Source organism: Passer montanus, unplaced genomic scaffold (genome assembly GCF_014805655.1).
Source record: "Passer montanus isolate IOZ18808 unplaced genomic scaffold, ASM1480565v1 scaffold21, whole genome shotgun sequence".
Classification (NCBI taxonomy): domain Eukaryota; kingdom Metazoa; phylum Chordata; class Aves; order Passeriformes; family Passeridae; genus Passer; species Passer montanus.
In genome coordinates this window covers 12,020,090-12,037,294 of record NW_024366703.1, presented here as the reverse complement: position 1 = coordinate 12,037,294, position 17,205 = coordinate 12,020,090, and the positions used below count along the sequence as shown (strand labels likewise).

General features: G+C 38.9%; 1 protein-coding gene across 3 annotated transcripts in view; it reads right to left on the bottom strand.

Annotated features, from left to right (window-relative positions):
• Nucleotides 1–277: 277 nt before the first annotated feature.
• TRUB1 (TruB pseudouridine synthase family member 1) overlaps nucleotides 278–17,205 on the bottom strand; it is a 60,593-nt gene continuing 43,665 nt past the window's right edge. Inside the window, exons 8-9 of one of the 3 annotated variants that reach the window (XM_039709100.1) lie at nucleotides 7,283–7,380; nucleotides 278–1,215 (exon numbers count right to left, since the gene is read on the bottom strand). In XM_039709100.1, the coding sequence (XP_039565034.1) occupies nucleotides 1,156–1,215; nucleotides 7,283–7,380 (158 nt within the window). In that variant the 3' untranslated portion in view covers nucleotides 278–1,155. Of the gene's footprint in view, nucleotides 1,216–4,360; nucleotides 5,115–7,282; nucleotides 7,381–17,205 lie in introns of those variants that run through there. The other 2 variants (XM_039709096.1, XM_039709097.1) reach the window with 2 other exon arrangements.

Here is a 17,205-nt window from a genome sequence, read left to right as displayed (position 1 = left end):
AAAGTGGATTTCTTTAGAGATGCTACTTATCAACAGCTCATTGAGTGCCAGAATTCCTTCTCTATAAAAATAGAGAAAATATCCTGGAAGTGACTGACTACATTTAACAATACACAAGCAGAACTACTGCAAAGAGTTCCCCAAACCTCCCAGTTAGAGCACATCTACATGGATTTGGCAAAGCAGGTAATAGCTTTTCTCATACTTGTTAAGAAGAAAAATTATCAAGAACACATGTAACAGTTACAAACATATAAACTGCAATTTTATAATGCTTTAATAATGGTGATGAAAAATAGAGACAAAACTGGCACAGGAGAAAGATGGAAAACCATCATCTTAAAAGTGAATTTGGTACAAAGCCAAAGAATAATATTATTTTAATAAGAATGGTGAGAAATTTTCTTCCTTCTAGAATTTTGTACAAATTATCTGTCAAACTATTTAGGAATAGATGTCGTGTCTTAGCTAGAAATATGCATTCAGGGGGAAAAAAAACCTAACCAGCTGCCAATCCCCTGAGTTATTGTCAATCAAATGGTTATAAATGAGAAAGAGATTATTGTCAGGCCAGTCACAATGAGGAGTTCAAATCACAGCTCCCTGACTTATTGTCAGTCAAATTGTATTATAAACAAGAAAGATATGGCTGTCAAACCAGCCACAGTAGGACAGCCCGTAATTCAGAGTACAAGACAAAGGAAAAAATTATACCTAACATATTATAGGAGAAAATTCATGTGAAATGGGGAAAATACTGACTCTCATAAACAGCTTGGTTTCTCCATTTTGGCTTTAAAGGTGTCTCCCCTATGTGCCAGGTGGAGGAAAAGGGGAACCACCTTTCTCACCTCTCACCCTGGAGTAGAAACTTGTCCCCATCAAGTGCTGTGGGGAAGAGATTGTTGCATCCACTGCAACCAAAATAGCATCACTAATCTGTCTGCACCCTGGGAATCCTTGACAGGTGCTCCTCAGCCATCTGCATTTCTTTTCTCCCTTTTAAATTCTTCTCCCTTTGCCAGCACGCTGGCCAAATTCTGGCTCTAGTGTGTGCACAGGCTGTCTGGAGAGGAGCAGAGCACCAACAGGAGGTCAAGGCAGGGAACAGATGAGAATCTCTTGCTTGGGTAATTAGTTCTGATCCTTGCAAGGCTAAGCAGAAATTTGGCGAGCAGGGCATGTGCACCCAGATGGATGAAGTCTAATTTGGGACTGAAAGAGAAAGAAGAAGCAAAAGCAGGATCACAACCAATATATCCATTCACAATTTAGCCCATTCACTCTTTCTGCTGTTGTCTTTTTTCCCTACATTTGTATAGAGATTCCTCTGGGTCACTCTTTCAGCCTCCCTCCATCCTTGTCTTTTCTTAAGATGTTATTTGGCTTGACAGTAATGCTGCCTTTAAAACATTAGTGTAATTGAACAAAAATGTTACATCCTCTCCTTCATACTTAACCTTTAAAGGACACATTTATTCAAAAATACTCATCAAGGTCCTGCTTTTGACTTTCTGGCTGAATACATCTGCAGGATTCCCCAAATTTATCATGAACATAATAATGCAGGAATGAAAAATATGATAATGCTTGATCTATTTTTACATTTTAGCTGAAAATGTAATGTTCATTTGTGGAAAAGGTCAGGATACTCTTTAGGTTTTTTATGTTCAGGGCCACAGTTTTCAGTTTCCTGTATACTAGTTATACAAAGAAGATGTAGTTTGATCTGGTTTTCACCCAGGAAAAAAATGTTAAGGATTCAAGACTGGCCTGTGAAACAGAAGGAGTCCTTGACTTGTTGGGCAAGAAATTGAGATTAATTTCTGCACAGGGAAAAGGAGCCCTGTGGCTCTGGGAAATTATATTTTGATTAAAAAATAAAAAATAAAAAAAAAAATTGAGGCTGGCCAGGCAAAAGGACTAGAATTTTAGATTTCATGTTGATGGTAATACCATGGCTGCAGAGGCTTCAGTAACATACAGTAACAGCAGTGGAGTAATTCAGGAGATGCTGAAGAAAAAGGACATTACTGGGATTAAGGGAAAATCTCTCCTTTGCAGTTGTTTCAGTCCAGAATGTTCTGTCTCCCAATGTCAGTCACTGTCCTGCACACAGGGCTGAATCACCATCCAGCCAGAGGCACTGTGTGGGGCTTTTTTACTGCTAAAGGCAAACTAATGTTTGCAAACTCTGGTATCACTGCAACATATCAGCAGTTTAAATACTCAATATTTTAAGTACATAAAGGACTGCCATAATGCCAGCCTGATAAATATCAGAGGATTAAATTTGCTTAGAAAACTGAAGTAGTTGCAAATTAATTTAGTCTATTTAACCTGCATTTAGGAGAAGGAAAACCCCTTCATTTTAATATTGTAGCTCCATAAGATTTTATGTGCATATCATTTAAGTCTGTTCCTAAGTACCTAAGAGGCAAGTAATGCTATTTCTTTGGGCAGATGGAGACATCACTAAAAATCACAAACCCATTAGATCGACAAGGACTATCTAATTATCATGGGGAAATAAAGCCAATAAATCTATCTGGTATAAATTATAGGCTTATGAAGTCATACATAATGAAATAAATATTTAATTTTTCTGAAATCCAAAATCTCACTTTAGAAACAGGAATATTAAAAATTAATTTCCATTTCTTGTGATGGGTACAGTGTGGTTGAGTGGTTTCAGCATGTGCATGTACTCCCAAGAGCTGCTGAGTCCTATTCCTGGTTCTGACAGTGATTCATACCCTGGACCGAGACAAATCATTCAACCCCTCTGCACTCCATGCCCATCTGTAAAGCTGAGATAATGCTGACCTGCTTCACAGAACCATTAGAAGAATTAAGAAACATCTGTTCTGCATCTTGAAGACATGAAATGCTTTAAAAATGCAAAATACTTTTACTCCAGGGCTTGGAGACTTTTGTGTTGTCACCAAAGTTCTTAGCACCTGGCAGGAGTGATTTCTCCTCCAATGATTCGGCCAGCTCCCTGCTTCTGTTGGATTTATTATTTCACTCTCCTGACTAAGTCTGTCACCATTAAGAGAGAGATGTTTACTGTGAGGTGGCTCTTCCCTGCAAACAATTGGCAGTGAGTTCCTTGTGGAGGCACAGCAGAGACTCATCCTCTGCAAAAGGCTCCAGCCCTGACAACGCGGGTTCTGCTCTGCCAGCACAGGCTCCAACAGAGCCTTCTTCCTAATTATGGAGAAAACATGAAGGGAAAAGGCCATTGGGGGACAGAACATTATGCAATGGGAGCACACTCTAAGAGAGGAAAGGTTTAATAATTAGAACATTCCCTGTGCATCTCAATAGAAACAGCTTCTCCACGAGGGATGAAAAAAAATTATTTCTTTTCATCAAGAATTTTGCAAGCTGCATGGAATAGTAGAGAGCAAATCTGTGAATAAGGCTGCAAGATTTGTATTTCAAAACAGAAACGTAATTGGCCTCCTTTTTAAACAATCACATTTTATGCTATACTTCATATTCAATTTACCCATTCGATGCAACAGACTTCCAAGATTATTTCTCTCTGTCTTCTTGCCTACTCAGGCAGTATCTATTTATCTCACTTCAGTATTTATTTACTTTTCTGAAAAGTATTTATTTACTTTTCTGAAAGAAAAGTTAAACAAACTTAGAAATACCATATTTTTAATTAACACAATTTCAAGTAAATTCTGTTCCTATGCCTGAAATTCCAGTAAAATATTTGAGATCTGTAGGAATGGGCCTTATATTATAAAGCAGACATTCCTTTAAAAATATGAGAACAACTGTACAGCTGACAAAAATAACACATTTTTTAATTGACTAGTTAGAAAGATAAGATTTGCAACTCATTTTAATCAGAGGTGGTTTAGAGTGGCTTTACACGTCTGCTGTGCTTGAGTGGCATTAGCAGTGACCTTTGCATGATTAACTGGAAAGCCTAACCTGGAAAGATAGCCAGCTCTACCTTAATTGCCATTATTATGGTATTCACTTTGGCCTTGACGTCTTTAGTAGGCTGTAAAATAGTGTCTATTCCAAATAAGCTCTGTTCTCTGCTACCTATCCATCTCCCTCACACACAGTCATGGATTACAAGGGCAGAAGTAATTGTTGTCATCTCACCTCCTCCTTCAGACTGATCTTTTGGATGTCCTTGCTGGTGAGTGTCCTTTAGCCCTCATCAGGCTGTGTTGGAGCTAAGTTCATCCTTCTAGGAAGTCAATGGTCTTGAATCAAAGATTTCAAGTATCCATTCTGCTTTTGGACAGTTATCTGTTTATCTATCCAATTAGAAATATTCTTATTTTCAAGCAATGAGTGGTTTGGCTGGATATTGTTATGCTTTTGTGGGAAAGAGAAAGGAGCTGTCACTAGGAATGACAAAGTAAGTATTTGTAGGCTGATCAGATCACATGGTAATTTTCTTTTAAAGAAGAGTGAGCTAATTAAGCCTCTAAATACGTGGCAGGTTTTCCAAACCTCGAATCATTTTCGTAGCCCTGTAGTGAACCCTCTCCATTCTGTCAGCTTATTTCTGAAAAACCCTATTTTAAGATGAACTTAATCATTTCACTGTGGCTTCAGCTAGAAGGCAAACGTTTCTAGAAATCATAATTCTCCACTGCTCTTTCTGTAGATATGTAAATCTGTGCTCACAGGAGAAGGATAAAGTGACAATAGCTGAAATAATAATTTTACCATCCAGCAACCAAACTAATTCCCTTCCACAGATGTCATACACAGAAATATTTCCAGCAAATAATTGAAAACACACAGGCTAAGCTTTGACCACCCATAACCAAAACTGACCTGAAGCTGTGTGTGCCAGAAAATTGCTTCAAAAGCTGTTTGAAATATCCTTTCTTTTTTAAGGCAATTCCCAGCATTTCACCAACACCATCTCAGAATTCACCCACCCAGGCATTTCAAAGGGGCTCACAGGTGCTGTGCTTCGGGTCTGGATGAAGGATTGTGCTGCTGTGGCCCAGGAGCTCGGCTCTGAAGATGCTGCTGGGCAGGGCTGGAAGCACAGGGTCACAGGGCAGCTGGAACCCAGCAGAACTGGTAAAGGATGGGGCAGCCCACCACAGCACAAGTATGGGCTGCCAAACCCCAAAGCAAGGAGACATGGTATTACAAAAGTGTTTTTTTTCTGTGCATTGAACATTTTGTATGCTACTGTACATACATTCCTCTGTTGCTACTTGTCTTTATATTTTGCCTTTCTCAGTGGCCCAAACAAGTAATAATTTCTAAAATATGTGTTCCAGCTGACCTATGAACAGCTATAAAATTGTAATGTAAGGGTTTGAAATCCTACACAAAATGGCAATATCTGATAAGTCCTTTTATTGTTGTTTCTTTCCATTAAGAAGAAAATAAAAAGGCAAAAATATCTAAATTCCCCAGAACAAATTTCACAGCAGAATTCTTATGGAAGCCATTCCCAAATTTACCACGATTACCAACAAAAAATATGCTTTAGATAAAATTTTCACTTTCCTTTTGCTCCATTCTCTGGGAATATTTCACATTCTGCCTTGGGCACAGACCTGGATACAAGGGAATGGGTAATGCAGCCCCAGTTCATGTCAGAATATACCTGTGCAGTGAAACCCCCACTGCCTTCACTGAGATATTGGTGTATCTGAGGCACATCAATATGTGCAAGAGCTGATGACTAACATGAGCATCTGCTTCAAAAATACCCCAGCTTGAGCTAAGATATTATTATAGACAGTCTATTGTACTTGCAAAAGACAAGTAAAGAGTTCCTGGTTGAGAATACATGTCAGAAAAATGACATGTTTTCATCACTTCCAGCCATAGTTAAAAGACTCTGAATACATTAACCAGCTGAAGGAAAAATACTTCCAGCTCTTGTATCACAGTGGGAATCCGTTAACGCAAGTTATGATGTAACAGACAATTACTGTGAATTCAACTGTTCATCATTTCTAAAAGGCTAATAATTTTTTTTTTAATGTACACAAAGGAAGGTGGTATTTTTCACCAAGTTTACAATGCTCCAAGCTAGGAAAAGGGGTTTAAGGTGGGCTGGACTGACTCAGTAACTGCAGCTGAATAGTTATTTAATACAAAGCTTTAAATCATTAGATATCTCAGCTCGAGTGCATGTTCCTGCATCACTTTTCAAAAGGATCCAAGTCCTTTTGATGAAAATCTGGTCAATAATTCAGCCTGCCAACTGGCATGGGATCCCAGGCTCTGCTTGCAATAACTTCTTATCAGTAATAGCTGTTTCTTCTGGTTCCTCTCCTAAACCAGACTTATTTCCTTTATGCAGAAGGCTTCAGCCACGCTCCAGGGATGGAATTCCAAGAATACACAGATGGTTGTGCTAGCTCTAGGAAAGCACAGCATTGTTTCTGAAAGGGATTCCTTGTGCTGGCACCTGCAAGCACCTGAGCATTACTGGTTTGAATAAAGTCTGCAGTCATTTACTGGCTCTTTGTGAAGATGTGCCCAGGTGGATGGACAGCCAGCTCCTTCTCACTGCCCAGCCCTGGGGACCTGAGCCTGACCTGGAATCTTCCTGAATCCAGTCCAACCACACTCTTTGACAGAGTACACTGCCTTTGCACTGCATGAGGGAATAAAAGTATAGGTCCAGCCTTTAGGCAAATTAGACTTTCAGATAAAATTCTGATGGATTTCAGAACTGAGCATAATAAATAATGGGCCAGTTGTAAACAACAACAACAAAAATTAAAAAGGAAATTACTTTTTGCTTACTAGTAAGAAGAAAAGGAGGAAAAGAAAAAAGTAAGGAAATATGTGGCCATGTAAGGAAAAGGTGTGTACTCCCCTCAGGCTTCCATGAAAGGCACATCCACAGCCATGAGCATTACTGAAGTGGCTCAAAGGAAACACAAAGGGATTTCTACTACAAAAAGTCTGGAAACATGAGTATGTATATCATCTTTACCCAGGAGGAAAAACAGCAATTTTCAAGTCTCTATAGAAAAAGGGAGAAAGTAAATGGAAACCTTTACACAACCAGGTTTTGCCTGTTCCATTTAAATTCTGATGGAAAAAAAAGGGGAACCAGATCCCTGAAAATGTTTCTGTACCTGTGCAGATCCTTATCCATCCTATCCATGTTGGTACAATCCTCTGCTGAGCTTTACCTTCCTGTCACAATTCTCATTTTTTCTCATGCATTTAGAGCAGCACCAATGTCACTATGACACACAAGAGAAGAAGAAGAGAAATGTTAATGTAAATATGGGGCTGTGAAGCAGGAGACCTGGTTATTATTCCCTGCTCCTCTGGTGCCTCTCTGCCCCTCAGGCTCCAGGAAGACTGCACTCCTTGGTATCTGTGAAATCTTCAGCCAATGGCACACTGAAAGAAAATAAAACATAAGCACTGAATCAATATTAAATGCCACCAGCCATCTCCAGTATATTTTATCACTGTGTTTAGTTGGATGCTTTTTCCAGGTTTGAATTACCATGAGCAGACCCTTGTCATGTCCTCCATCATCCAGCCTTTCCCCTCTTGCACTCTATCCCTGCCACACCCCTAAAAAGGAGATAAAATTTAGTATAACATTTCTAATGTCCAAATTAACTGGCATTTCCAGGCCACCTCAGCTGTCAGTGCCCGTGATGGCAGGGGATGCTTTGCCAGCACCACTTTAATGAAAAAAAATATATATACACACACATATATATAGCCAAGAACAGTGTGGGAGCTGCTTCCCAAAAAAATGCTGCAAATCACTAGTGACATAAGAGTTATTAGAATATATGATTTCTACAGTGTCAAATAAAAGAAATCATGAGAATAAAAGAAAAGGTGCTTTCCTGGAAAGTAAATGTTATAAAGCTGTTTAATTAATATGATGGCTTAGTGGGTGCCATTAAGCACCTCTTTAGGTTAATTTTAGTCTCAGCAGGAGTGTGGATAAATAGGAAGTAATTTCACCTTGTTCCAGATATAGCATCATTTTATTAAATCAGAAGGGACCAGGCTTTCCCAGTCATTACATTTATTTGATTGCACATGTGGTAACAAATTCTCTCTCTGTTTTAAGCATTACAGTAGAATTAAGACCAGTATTAAGAACAAAACAAAACAAAAAAACCCAATAACTAACCAATAAATAAAAAATTAGGCCTGTACTGCCCAATTCCACATTACACACTAAGAAATGTGAGAATTTGAGGCCAAACTTGAAGCCAAAAGCTGCTGTCCATCTCTGAAGTAGAATTATATTTCTGACCACTCTTCTGCTCTTAGCCAAACCCAGATCAGCTCATTTTTATTTAAGTCCACAGCATGCAAGAAAGGACAGCAGAAAATACAGAGATTCATCCAAACCTGGTGTTTCCAGGGAAGAGCTCCATCAGAGCTTCTTGTCTCCTAATATAATTTCTATATGGGACACAGAGACACATCTCTGGTAATGCTTCACAGTTATGTTCCCAGCCTCTCCTAAGCAAGCAAACCTGACATATTTCTGTTATTTCACTGATAAAACCATATCTTTTTAATAAATCCTACAGACTTCTTCAAGCATTTCTTAAATATGAAGAATCTGAGAGCACCCTTGGTGTTCTCCCACATTGCCTTTCTAGCAAGGAGAGCTATTTTATATGAATTTGCATCAGTAAATGATGTAAAGAAACACTTTACAAAAGTTCAGCAATTGATTTTGACAGAAGTAAAACACTGAAGCTAAAGTGCAGAGTAAATCAGATGGTACAACCTACCTGACCTGACCTTACACACAGACTGACAAACAGATTTACAGGGCTTCAAATTTATGCATTCATTTTCTGATACTTAGAAGTTTAAATATTTAAATCTGGATTTACTTGTTATCCTAAGCAGCCTCCTGCAGGTTTACAGGCCTAAGTTCTTCAGATCTGCCTAATTCCAGTCTGTCTTTTCCTGACACATTGGAGCAGGTTTCAGCCAACACATTTGTTTCTGAGCTGTTGCAGCAGCTTCAGGGTGTTCTAAAATGAGCGTGTGGCCCATCCTGGGCAATGCTAAGGAATCTTTAGGGTCCAAGCCTCAGCTGCCCCAAGGTTTTTTGATATGCAAGTTAAAACATTAATTGAGAAATATTTCCAGTAGTACCTAGGACTTGGCACTGCCTGTTCCCATTCCCAGAACCACAAGGAAGTGAAAGAGAGAAGTAAACAAACAAATAAATCAACAACAACAACAATAAAAACACAACAAAAAACCTCCTCAACTTTTAAAAAGAAAATAATTTTTTGATATCTCCAGCATCTCAGAACTGGAACACAACAGTATAACAAACCATCTCAATACATCAGGAAGAATAGTGTATGAGATCATCTTAATAACACACCCAGTGTAAGAGACAATGAAGTGATAAGAATTTTAGGAATGTGTTTATAATAATCAAAATAAAAGAAGGACAGAGATAAGAGCAGAACCTAATACACATTATTAGAATTATCTACAGTCCATGCCAAAGTTCTGCTAAATGCTTTTGCTGCTCTCTTACTATCAGGCATTTTGTGGTATTGGTTGTGTCCCTTTCCCCACTGCAGTGTGAGAGTTTAATATAGAAGATAATATCAGTGTTCAAAGCCCTGCTGCTCTCTCTGAGGGTGTACCTGCTCTGATAGGATGTTGCTTTCCAGTTCTGAAGGAAGACTCTATGTCAGCCCATTCCCTGGATTTCTTCACTCGTTGTCATTATAAGCAGATCACAGTGACAAAGCAGCCCCTGCTCACGTTCACACTCCTCCTGCCTGGCCCTGATCAAGAAGCTCCTGCCTTGTTCCATCTCTTGGCACCATGCACTGGTTTTCATTTCGATGCTGTAACTGTTTATTCATTAACTTCATTGTGTCTCATGACATGACAACATTTGGGGGAACAGAGGGGGAGACTAATTCCACACTGTACCCTAAAGAGCCTTTAAAGTGTCTCCATGCACTATAAAATCTGATTTTTCATCCTAAAAGAATGGGTGCCTGCAAGCCCAGCCAATGCAGCAGTCAAAGATGCTGTTGTCAAGCCTCCCCTTCACAGCATCTTCCTTTTTTCAAAGCTTGAGCACCATTAAACGAAACACTGAACTTACACCTGAACATGTGTCAGTCAGGTGTTTCTCTTCTCAGATTTAAATATATTTCAATCACGTATCACCATGGTGCTGGTTACCAGCAGGGTTACTGGGATAGCTTATTTGTATTGGAGGGAAATGGCAGCTGAGGAAATGAAGATATGATGCAGGAAGCTACAAAATTATTTCAGCATCATTTTAAAATCCTTGTGTTGGCAGTTATTAATTTTTTTTTCTCCTTCTTTCCCCCTTTATTCCACAAGGCAGCAGACAGTTTGTGACAGAACCTGAACTCTGCAAATACCACATTGCCAAAATTCAGGACCTGCCTCCCCCAGCACAAGGCTTTGATTTTGACAGTTACATGAGATGCAAAGCTCCTGCAGACTGAGAACTGAACAGGGCAGCTGATTCTCAGCCTGGCTGCCTGCACCTGCAGGAGAAATGCCCTAACACCCCCAGTGTCCATCCACCACCATCTGACCAGGCACTTTCCTCTTTCTATTGCCACTATAAATCTATTTGCAAAGCCAAAGTCTTCTAATCATTAAAAAATGCCTCATTTGCACCCTGGCTGTACCTGGGGCTGCAGATCAGCACTCGAGCCAGTGCTTGATCTGTTCTGCCTCCAATGTTTTCTGACATTCCCTGGCATTTACTCCTCTTCCCCACAATTCCTTCATGGCCATCAATATCAACATTTCTCTGACTTGACTTCACTAAGATGCACAATCCAAGCTCTCAGGTTTTTTAATTTCTGGGCCCAGGTTTTCTAAGCTGAAGACATATATCTATGTCATGCATTTCTGAGGTGGAATCAATCCCAGTTTTTCAGTGTAAAAATATTGCAGGCCAATTTACTGAAGTGTAACACTGTCTGCTGGATGCCTCCTTGAGCACTCAAGCTCAATAGAATTGAAGAAAAGCAACGATCACCTCTTGACAAAAGAAATTAATGTTAAGCAAATATTCTTAACAATTTATTGAAACAAGTCCTTGAAAATTAGCTTTAACACCAAGGGGAACCCAAAACCTTAGGGAGTTCCTTTAAAAATATTAATGGAGAAAATACAGAATTTTAATGAATATATGCTAAATATCTTATGACTTGAAGCACTTAGGATGCAATTGATCTCACCACAGTGGTGACAAGTTAGGGAGCAGTGAGAACAGAGACTTATCATCAGATAAAAAGCTCAAAACAGAATTACATTCTTTGCTTGTCACCAAAGCACTAATACTGAGAGGGTGTGGGAAGGCAATTTACATACAAAATTGGAGCCACATAGCTAATGTACTCTGATTTTTCACTTGAACTACATTTCACTGACAGAAGGGTCTTTTTCTGTAGGAAAAATGGGTGATTGTGTTCTTCATGCACTATACCATTTTCTATAGCACTAAAAAATTATTTTCTACTCTGCTGAAAATTGTAAGGTAATCTAATGAAAACTGGCTGTCCCCTGTCTTCTCATCATTTCAAAGCCCCTAAAAATACTATTTACAAAGTATGCAACTGGAAAGCTACACTGAATAATGTATAAAGAACACATTTCTTTGAATTTCATAGCCTTTTGATGACAAAAACTTGACAGACTGAAGGATGTTATTCTGTCATGTAGCAAACTAGATGAGGAGATGTGTAAAGTTTTCTTTCTTCCAAGCACATCCATCTTAGATGTAGATACCTGGAAGTGCATTTATGTGGATTTTTGTTGGTTTGGTGGGGGTTTGATGGGGTTTTTTTGTGATTTTGTTGGTGGTAGTGGTTGGTTACTCTCTTTTTTGTTTTGTTTTTTTTTTTTAATATATACATTCAGTAGTCAATCCTGAAATCTTTCCCTGAATGTTGAACTAGAATCACCCCTTGTTCTCTACCATATGAAATCCTTTCCTTGATGACTCATAACTGGTGGCACAACTGAGTGATCTTCTAAATTCCAAGGAACTCTGCTGACTTCCCCTCTGTGATGCTCCACGGCAGCCACTCACCTGCTCCTCCTGGCTCCTGGTCCCTACAGCAAAGGGATTTTCCAGGGCTCGGGGCAAGGCCATGCCCAGGAACAGTCTGGACATGCTGGATTCAGCCTGTCCCTGAGGAAAACATGAGCCAACAGGCACAAAAAAGGACAATGTTTGTCCCAGTGCAACACCTGCCCTGGGAGAACAACTTCACTTTCTCATGGATTGATTTTCCTCCTCGCCCGTTCCTTCACAGCCACGAGGCAGGAAAATCTCTTCAGCATGAGCAAGTATTGCCGCACACTTCATTCCACACTTCCAGGAAATTCCTCAACAGCTCTCTCTGCTAACAGGCATACTATTACCTGTGCTTTATTCCCACTGAAAAAATTAGTCACCATGCACCATCTGTTTTCCCCTTCAGTCAGCAGCCAGTACACAGCACTGTGCACAGAGCATCAGGCCATTCTTTCAAGGTGCAGATATATTTTTAGTGATCATTTTGACTTTTTCATTTGTAGAAAAGCAGATTTCTCCCTCTTCAAGGATGATTGTTATGTTGTGCTTTTTCTGAGAAAGCGGAATTATTAATTTAACCCCTGCAGCAGTCTCAGTTACAAAATGCACATTGCATATGAGATATTCAATGTGCACAGCTGGTGTGACCATTTAAAAAAATTAGGAAGAAAATAGCTTCTTGGTTTTCAATTTCTTCCCCAAAAGAATTTTAAAAAGGCACATTTTGTTCTGCTCTAATTAGTATGTGTGCCAGTGCATGACTTCCAAAGCAGGCAGATGCTTTGAATGAAGTGTAATGTAGATTTTCATTAATCTTCTTTGGCACAAGACTTTTCTTCTGCTATGTGTATGCAGGAAGTAATGACTAGAAAAGATGAGCAATCACAGGCATTTCTAACCAACTTAAGCTGGCTTTTATAAAGGGCAAGACAGGGTCATAAAAGAATATGGTTTCCTCAGTGTCTGACATCTCAGTTTCTGGTTTTTCATAATAATGAAGGGTTGGGGGTAATTCCTTTTTAATACAAAATATCAAATTCAGATATGGGGACTCTAAAGAAATTAAATATCAATGCACTGACAAATGCATGCATTTCAATCAGTTCTGGGACCAACACAAGAGAAAACCACAGATATATTTTCCTGACAGCAAGCAGAGAATTCAAAATTGCCTTTCCTGAAACCAGTTTTCTGTTTAAAATGGAGTAAGGAGAGTTTTTCCATCTTGCTGGAAATGGAAGCCTATCAGTGGAGAGTTTTAGAGTAAAGATGGAATGACTTTCATCTTTTCCCACCTCAGTTTAGGGATGTTCCATTGCTTTAGATATTGCTAAGGCACAAAACAGCTTGAAGCAGACTGTGCATGTTTCTTCTTATTAAGCAGCACAGCCGGGTTATTCTTCCAAAGACAAAGATCCCACGTTTGGGATGAGAGAGGTCCATGTGCCATGATGAGAGCTGCTGTTCTTCAGGCTCCTTTGCCAGCAGCAAAACCCACTCTTGTCAGGAGAAGACTGACATGGAGAGTGAAAGCCAAACACAAAAACTCTGAATACAGAGATACTCTTGAGCACATCCTGAGGGCATGAGTTTTCCACTCTTGTGTTCTCTCACTGAGCAGAATTTTTTTAATCTGCTATTATTACCTTTTGCTTTTCTGCAGTCTCTTCCATATCTTCTCTTTTTCTTTCATGAGCCAGTCACTGATTCTCTCTGCACTTCTTCCCCTCACTCATGAGCTTTGCATCTTAGCACTTCCCTACACTTGTAAGAGACTGAATGGATTGCTGGTCTGTACATGAGATTTGGGGATGAGCTCCTGAACTGGAATAGTGGGACTGGGAAGTTCATGCTCCCTCAGAGATGTTGACTTGGGCAAATGCTGCTGCTCAGCTGTTGGATTTCCACTTTGAGAAGGGTCTTTCTCACAATCATGAGGTCAAAAATGAGTTTTCAGCTTCTTACCTGAAAACCTCAGCTTTCTCTCCAGCAAGAAAGAGACCCCTAAACACACTGCTGGATAGCTCTGGGCTAAAGATAGCATGTTTGACAGCTATGCACAAGAGAAATTAAATTAAAGAAAAAAAAAATGTTCCTATAATAACAAAATCATTAATTACACAAATGGATTTCTATTTACAGTGCAAGTGAAATGATGACTTAAGAAGATTACAGAGCAACGTGCAATACAGAACATTGCTTTCAGGAAGAGCACAAGCCAAAAAAGGAATGAAAATTACATGCAATAATTTGAGATAATACACAGGGGATACAAAAGCAAGTTCTAAAAATGGAAGGAAATGTAGTTCTTTCTGACCTCTGTAGAAACAGGCAAAACCATTAAGCAATGGCACAGGAGCATTAACATTTCCTGACAAGACATTAAAATAACAAAAAGAGGGAAACTTGGATTCCATCTATTTTAATTACTACCTTCTACAAAGGCCACACAGAATAACACTTTTCCCCCAAAACAACAAGAGGCCTAAGTGGTGAGTATTTCTGTGAAAAAGAAGGGAAAACTCTCTGTTTGGGAAAGGTACCTGCTTTAGGCTGCAGGTTATGATGGTAATCTATTTTAAGTACTACCTTCTACAAAGGCCACACAGAATAACACTTTTTCCCTAAAAAAACAAGAGGCCTAAGTGATGAGTATTTCAGTGAAAAAGAAAGGAAAACTCTCTGTTGGGAAAGCTACCTGCTTTAGGTTGCAGGTTATGATGGTAGAACTGGGCAAAATATTAGGTTTCCCAGAAGCAGCAGGATTCAGAGATTTTATAAGATACATTTCATTTTCTCTTTGCAGAGTAGAATCAGTTCAGCTTTTCTTTCTCTTTCTTTATTATGAGTTAATAGGTACACCTACCTCACTGGAGAAATAAAGTCTCATTCTGCTCTCAGCTTTGCAGCCTTCTGCATGGAACCACCCACCTGTGGCTGAAAAAACTGTCAGGAACCCCTGTGAACACGTGTCTGAATGCACAGTGCTCTGCTGTGAAACATATCAAGGCTCCTCAGTCTTTGCTTTTTCTTCAATGTGAGATTTTTTAGAGATGAGGGACAGGCAGGATGATGAAGGGAAGAGGACTGGCAAGCTGTCTGGCCTCAGATCTCCTCTGTTTCTCTGTCTATTTGTCTAAACTCTTAAATAGATGACACCTCTCTACCTCTCCCCACTGGCAGCGCTGCTGCAGGAGCTGAAACATCACTTACTGCCCAGAATTTATAAACACACTGCAAGCTGCATTTTGTGTTCACGCCACTGTCTTGTCAACAGTTTCTGTAGTACATAATGAGGTTGGGCATTATCAAATAAAGGTTTGAAATTCAAAAGAAAAAAAAAGAAGGGAAAAAAAATTAAAAATAGGATAAAAGCACTCAGAAATCAAGGCCCAACTAGAGTTTCTCTGGTTCATTCAAACAGTAAAAATGATCACATTGTAGCTTGGTTTGCAGGGCTGTTTTGTGAAGCTGGCCCAGTTGGTATCTGGACACCCTGGCACAGCCAGGGACAATTTTGATCTCTGCCCTTAAATATCCTGTTTCAGGACATTCAGAGTTTTCTGTAAAATTTTTCACTATGAAACTTGTGTCAATCCATTAGTGGTTCATTTTATTGTATGCATCTGTATCTATTTACCTATTTGTGTAAAGCAATAATAAATCTGTCCATTACATCAGTTAACATTAAATGTAGATGCATAAATCAGCATAAAATCACCAGATTCAACCTAAATAAAACAACTGCTCAAGCTCAGAGAATATATTTAATATCTGAAGAGAAAAAAACAATCTGCAGGAAGAGTTCACACCTTTTCTGCAGGTGCCTTCACTGATATCAGTCTCTACTAAAAAAACTACTTTAGGTGACACCCATTTCATAACTTAGGCATTAAAAATGTCTGTTAATGACAGTAGATGCATGAACATCTACTTTAGCTTTAAACTTATTTATAGAAACTATTGATTCTGTAGATTATTGTGGAATAGAATGCACTGAGACTGGGTTTCCCTTATTATGTATCTTACCACACTGAAATGATGTAACAAACTTATTAAAGCAAAAAACACAATTAGGTTTTTCTCCTATGCTGTAATATCTCATAAATAATTACAATAATGAAAGGACATACATTACTGTGTATCTGAGTGGATGTGGTTATAAAGGAAAAAAATCTTGCTTTTAAAAGTGACACGGTAACAGTGGATTGGCTCAGATAAATTATATTTTTTGAGCAAAAAACCCACCAAAACCACTCTACAAATAACATTTGTTTCATAAAGAGTTATATACAGCCTTCCAGGCAGGAGAGAGACTCATATGAGCTAAAAGCTCCAAGGCAGATAAGTCAAGAGAGGAGCAGGGGATGGGCAGGAAGCAATACTGCCAGGCTGACAGCTCACTCCTTCCAGGAGTATTTTGAATTGTTTCAGTTGTCATTACCTTAAGGAGGTTTTCATTTTGACAGCATAAATATTAAATATTTTTTAAAGATGAAAGTTCCAAAGAAACTGTGTGGAATTCTTTTTTTTTTTCTCTTCCATATAAAAGCAGTAGACTAGACTGCTCACGGGCTACAAAGAGATAAATAAACCTGCACAATGTGACCTTAAAGTGATCAGATGTGGATTGCATTAATGGAACTTGAAGCTGAGCTCTAGGAATTTTAGCTCTGACCCTTTGTAATGTCAAATATTTTGGCTATGAGGCCTCCTTAGAGCACTCCATGTATAAATACCTTTAATGTGCCAAGAAAAAGAGCCAGTCATAACTAAGCAAACAATCAAGAATAACCAAACCACAACAACATGCACCAGAAAAAGCCTTCACATGCCATGTGTCCAGTTGTCTGTATTTAAAACTCCATTAGGGAAAAATCTTTTAAAGACTCAACATAAATTTCATTTTTAAAGTGATACTTAGGCTATGCAATAACATTCAGTGCAGCAAATGGTGCCCAATTAAAGGGTGAAAGAGAGTGAATAAATATCCTTCTCTGAAGAGAGATTTCAGTCAGTATCCCAGGGCTTTTTGCAAACAAGTGGGAGATTAAGCACCCATACTCTATTTGAATGTTATTTTCCACCCAAAAGCTGATAGAAGACTTAAAAATATTTCTTAGGCTTCCAAAATG